The following is a 5955-nucleotide window of genomic DNA, read 5'->3' as shown; positions in this document are numbered from 1 at the left end:
TTTCAGATGTTTCTTTGGGCTCTGCTTTTATTTAGTCTTGGCTAAGTAATGATCAGCGTAGCAGTGTAGTTTAAACACAAGTTCTTTTTAAGCTTAGGAAAATGACATGAGTAACACTGACCTCTGTTGCGCAGAAATATCACACTCAGTACTGTGGAAATTTGTCCTAGGCCTACTGAGAACAACACAATCAATGGATTGAATTTCCAAAGCTCTAATCTTTGGTGGAACAAAGCACAAAAGGGTTGACCAAACTTGTTGGTTAACTTCCAGTTTGGTTGCATAACCAAGATTTAGTTAGAATGTAATGATTTACTAAAACACAAAGATATTAAATGGGACACATTTCAAATACATAATCTCAACTATCTGATAACATAAGTTTCTAATATGCTGCTGGAGCCAAATAATAAATGAAACAAAAAAAAATTCTGGTTTAAAAGAAGGCTGTGGTGACAAATTCATGTGCAGCCGTTTGTTGCCTAGTGACTCGAACTATTGACTTACAGTCATGCATTCTGCCATAGCACACCCCTCCTCTTCCTCTGCCTCTAATTTCAACCCTGCCTCCTCCTGCCCATCATCCCTTCACTCCCTCCCTCTCTCTCCTTGTCTGCTCTTTCTCCCTCTTACCCAGAATGCAGTGCAGGCTGAGCAGGCTCAGCTGAGCTATAAAAAGGCATAGCATGGGGGAGGGAGGGCTGCCGTACAGCAGGAACTGTGCAGACACACACACACGGGGATCCAGGGACGGCAGCCCCTTGCACTGGGATCTAGAGCCACAGCACGAAAGAGAGGTCAGTACAGAGGACAAAGGCTCAATACAGGAAGAGCAAGCAGGAAATGACAGGGTCTAACTTAGTCACTGGAATGATGAATAGAGACGTCAGGGAGGGAAAGAGCGCTGGCAGGCAGAGTGGGCAGGGCTGTTTGATGGGATGGAGAGTGAAAATAACAGAGACTGTGAGGTTAAACTGTCATCTGGTTTCTCAAGACACTGTGGTTAGTCACACTGTTAAAAAAGGGTCGACAGTTTCAAAGATCAGGCACTTCTGCACAGTGCAAAGGCATGTAGCTCTTGTGTGTCATTCACAGTGATGGCACTCCATGGATGACATAATTGCTTTGCTAAAAAAAAAAATATATGTATTGCCATTAATGATTCGGATTTTCTTCTCCAGACATTTAGTCTTGCATTTCATTTTCAGATGGTTTGCCTCACTCTGATAAAATGTTCCTGCTATCCTCCTCCTGCACCCATGAAAGGTCATTTTCATACAAGCTGCTCCAGCCTTTTTATCCCACTGCCACGGTTCGAGCCCCAGTGATGGTCATTAACAACCGATTAGGGGCTGAGCACTATTGATTGTTGTGAGTGGATGGTGCACATCAAACTGAACCAAAGCTTGCAATTTGGAACACAAACACGTCCACAACGGGCACAGCTAACACTGAAATGATCTCGCTCCATCCTTTCACAAACATCATGGAATATCTCCCTCTGCACTGACGTCAAAGGGTCCCCTGTTCTCCCTTAAAGGCACAGTACGCTCAATTAATTTGCAGAGTGCCTTGGTGACCGTCAGTATACGGTTAGGGAATGCACAGATAGGTCATGTGCTGAGTGCAATGCTTTCACTCCTGTTGCTTCTAGGGCCGGTCAGTGACAGCCTCATCCCCATGTGCGTTTTGAGAATGGTTGACACGCTATCCCCTAACAGCTGCAGACTGACTGAGTCTTTTTTTAGCAGGTTAAAAAACAGTAATAAGACATGAGGGCGGGACAGGCGAGGTGGTCTAACATTTGGGTGGGGGTTGTGGTGCGTCTAGTATCTCTATATTTCAATTCAAGGATAGAATTACAAACATGTTCAAATGTGTCACTACATATCAGGTTCTTTAAAGTACTCTCACCGTCTGCACTTAAGAGTGCACTCAGTTGCATGGTATTTCATTATTTATGTAGTTGTAAGAGATTTGTGCATTGCAAGGCAAACAATATGGATCCAGTCCTGGTATAACATCCACAGCTTTGCGCATTCATGCAAAAGTTCAAACATCTTGCCACACCAGTACTGATACAGCCTCTGTTGGGAAATGTATTAGCATAATCACAGTGCAGCAAAGCCATGTAATGTTTCACTGCATGGTATTGAGGGCAATTCCCAAAATGACAGCCATGTAGTTTGCACCCTATGAGAACCAGAACATGTCTGACATGCCAAAGAAGCAGGAGACCCATAACCATAATACCATAATAGGCCAGATAGGGATTCCCAAACAGGCTCTGTGCTGACTCAGATGCAAGCCCCCAAGTGACATTTACATGGAGCACAAGGTTAATGGCTGGAATCCTAAAAGTGGACACCTGAGAAGCAGCACCACCCGTACTGAGGAGAGTTGCATGTGAGAATGAGTGAACAAGCCGGTAGTATTTGCAGCTTTGGTGTATACTCTGCCAAAAAATATCTTTATGGTTAACTAGGAAACACATGCTTGCTCAAGAAATACAAAAATATGTAAATTCAACCATTTCCAGCATAACTTTTTCTCCCTTCTGCTGCTGTGTAGCTACCATGCGACAACTCCCATCACCTTTCTAATACCCTGCATTCCTTAAAATGTATTTACCAGTCTGGCTCTATGGGGACAGATTTGTTTGAATAGCAGACATGTGCCGGTGAGCAAACAGCCACATTGTCACAAGGTCAAATTCAAGTCTAGTTAAATCTAATTTAATGTCACTTCCCCTGTTGTATCTCTTGTAAAATAAGGCTAAGAAAAAATATGTAATTATAACACCTTTTGTATGCTGTAAATCTTCTTCTCCGTGGTGGCCATGCCAAGATACTTAAATCCAGCCTTGGACCTCACCATGTAACCTAAGGAATCAACCCTTTGCCCTTTGACCTTTGTCTCAATACTGGGTTCACACAACTGAGACCAGCATGTTCTCAGGTTTCTGAATTGCTATAGTGCTCATGTATGTGTGATGTAATTAACCGCGTGACAGGCAAATGCAACGGGTAAAACTGGAGAATGTAAATGAAATAACTGTATGCAGAGGCGAATGTCACTGCAACTTCATAGTAGTTTTGTATAATTGTCTATACAGTACTCCAAATTGGTGGCATTAGGTGGGATGTTGACTCACTCACTCTATCAATGAGCAGTAGCTGCATGTAAGATATCAAATAGAGATCTTAATTTCAGTCAAGGCGTCATCAATGCGGCCTAAAAAGAGTTTCTCTAAAGTCAAACTAGATCCGAAACTAGCATCTAGTTTTTTGCCGTTGGGATTGGTCACCCCAGTCAAGCCAGTTTTTAAAGTTATTTAAAGTCAGTTCCTTCAAACAAACCCATTTTCAACCCGCGGAACGGAACGACATGACGTGACAAGACAGGCAGCGAGTTGAAGATATCTATTTACACATGCCAGCGCCAGTGACTCCCCTCCACCTCCTTCCTCATTCTTCTGTCCTTCAGTCAGTGAAAAGAGGAATATCAACAGGAAACCATGTGGTTACTGTCTTTTTAAGATATATTCAGTGCTGTTAATACAGAACTGAAAGCCTGTCACAATGAAATGTTGAGGGATTGAAATAACCCCACCTGCTGCAGTCAGAAGCTTCTTCTGTTTCTTTTGCTACCGAAGGGTGCAGGAATTTATCGTTAAGTTAGTGTTTGATCAGATGATAAAAACATTTTCAGCTCACTTGTGTTGTATCAACCCCTGCCTCAAGAAGAACTAATGTCCACTAATGTTCCACTAAAACCTCTGTGTTTATCAAAATATTCTCCTCAGTGAATTATATATTAATGTTATCAACTTTTTTCTCTTTTAGCTGAAGGAAAACAGTCATCTAACACAACACAATGGCAGGTAAATATGATATATCATATGCTATAATAATGCTTTACCATGTCAAATATATTAAATTGACTTTGGATTATTAATCACATGGAGTTAAAATACGGCAGACAGTGTTGTGCTTATCCTTGACTCTACTGCCCTCTTTTGGCAGTTTTTGAGAATGGTCTTTTGGCAATTAAATATGGTATTCCATTTTTATTGTGACATAGATTGTTATTCTACAATATCTAATCAGCCACACAAAATCATATATATATACACACACACACACACACACACACACATATATATATATACACACACACACACACACACATATATATACATATATATATGTATATATATATAAATAAACAATTATCATACATCAGTAGTTAAGGACAAATTCAATTTTTCAATCTATTTTATTTATTTATTTATCTTATCATTTGTTTATAACTCAGACTTTTCCTGTAGTTCCCAGTGAACAGTTATACCTGGCAACATAATGTTACAGCAGTTGTCACGGCAACACTGTTTGAGTAATAGCACAAGAGCAAGCACAGTCACAACAGCCTTGTGAACTAGTCGACACTGTGCTCGGCAACTAAAAAAAAAGAAAAATGGAAAATATGCGTCCTGCTGATTCCACTGAATGCCTCTCCTCCACATTTGACTGTCGAGATGGTTTGTTCAAAAATCCTTTTTCAGTTTTTATTCAGTTGTTTTGGTTAGAGGAAAGCTTCGCCATGGCGGGTGTGTAACTTCTTTTGTACGTGCTCGTTTCAGACAAAATTAAAGATGCCAAGATCATCTTTGTTGTGGGTGAGTGCACTCAGTTGTAATTTTGTCCCATTTTGAGCACATTTAACCGCTGACAGCTGCATTCACAGATGCTTTTTGTCTTCCTTTAAAGGTGGGCCTGGCTCTGGAAAGGGCACCCAGTGTGAGAAGATTGTTGCAAAGTACGGCTACACCCATCTGTCCTCTGGGGATCTGCTCCGTGCCGAGGTGTCCTCCGGCTCTGAGAGGGGCAAGCAGCTCCAGGCTATCATGCAGAAGGGAGAGCTCGTGCCTTTGGTGAGAGAGTGGATACTTTACTTTTACTCTACTAATAAGCAAGGATCAATATTTGCATATGTTGACACTAACCAAAATGTGAGCACAGATAAAGAAGAAATATGTTCTTACAATGTGTACTCAGTTGCCAGTTTATTCGATACACCAACACTGTGGTTGAACTAATACCGTCTAACACAACAAAAATAAATCCTCCCTTCATGAAGGAGAGAAATAGATTCAACCTCATAATCACTTTGCAGGATGTAGCTTGTGGTGTTGTCGAACCGTTTTGCATTATACAGAGTGTTTTTGTTATCCAGCCCGTCCTCACCGATGGCGGCTGGGAAGGATAAAATTAAAGAAACACTTGTCAGTGTAATAAACTGGCAGCTGAGTGTATTTTCTATCAGGAGTGCCATATCATTGTGAAGGTCGATCATAATGCCTCGGGTCTGCTTCCAGGACACAGTCTTAGACATGATTAAGGATGCCATGATCGCCAAGGCTGATGTCTCCAAGGGCTTCCTTATTGATGGCTACCCCCGTGAGGTGAAGCAGGGCGAGGAGTTTGAGAAGAAGGTAGGAAGGGCCATGAGATGTGGTTCTATAATTCATCCCCCACCGCCAATGGAAAAACCTTAAATGAGCAAACTGCCTTTGATCCCAGATCGGCAAACCCTGCCTGCTGCTGTACGTTGATGCAAAGGGAGAGACCATGGTCAAGAGGCTTCTGAAGCGCGGTGAGACCAGCGGCCGCTCAGATGACAATGAAGAGACCATCAAGAAGCGCCTGGACTTGTATTACAAAGCAACTGAGCCAGTCATCGCCTTTTACGAGAGCCGCGGCATTGTCAGGAAGGTGAGTATGGCTGCTGCGATGGTGAAATAATGAAATAATCACATGTACAACTATCTAAGATCTCTTACACACGGTGTCGTCTTTCTTTGCTTCTTAGGTGGATTCTGAGCTGCCAGTCGATGAGGTCTTCAGCCAAGTTGCCAAGGCTATCGATGCACTGTAGTAAAACAACATAACTAGA

The 5955-nt window shown here is 42.1% G+C and overlaps 1 protein-coding gene across 2 annotated transcripts; it reads left to right on the top strand.

Moving 5' to 3' along the window:
- Nucleotides 1–704: 704 nt before the first annotated feature.
- On the top strand, nt 705–5955 carry ak1 (adenylate kinase 1). 2 transcript variants are annotated; one of them, XM_070850583.1, is made up of 7 exons: nt 705–797; nt 3846–3883; nt 4643–4678; nt 4770–4933; nt 5378–5494; nt 5583–5774; nt 5872–5955. In XM_070850583.1, the coding sequence occupies exons 2-7, from the start codon at nt 3877–3879 to the stop codon at nt 5935–5937; spliced, it is 582 nt and encodes a 193-aa protein (XP_070706684.1). In that variant the 5' UTR covers nt 705–797; nt 3846–3876; the 3' UTR covers nt 5938–5955. The 2 variants fall into 2 exon arrangements, with proteins under 2 accessions (XP_070706684.1, XP_070706685.1); XM_070850584.1 differs by having other exon boundaries at nt 705–801; nt 3852–3883.

This window comes from Pempheris klunzingeri, chromosome 19 (genome assembly GCF_042242105.1).
Source record: "Pempheris klunzingeri isolate RE-2024b chromosome 19, fPemKlu1.hap1, whole genome shotgun sequence".
Classification (NCBI taxonomy): domain Eukaryota; kingdom Metazoa; phylum Chordata; class Actinopteri; order Acropomatiformes; family Pempheridae; genus Pempheris; species Pempheris klunzingeri.
This window is presented reverse-complemented; position numbering and strand designations above follow the sequence as displayed.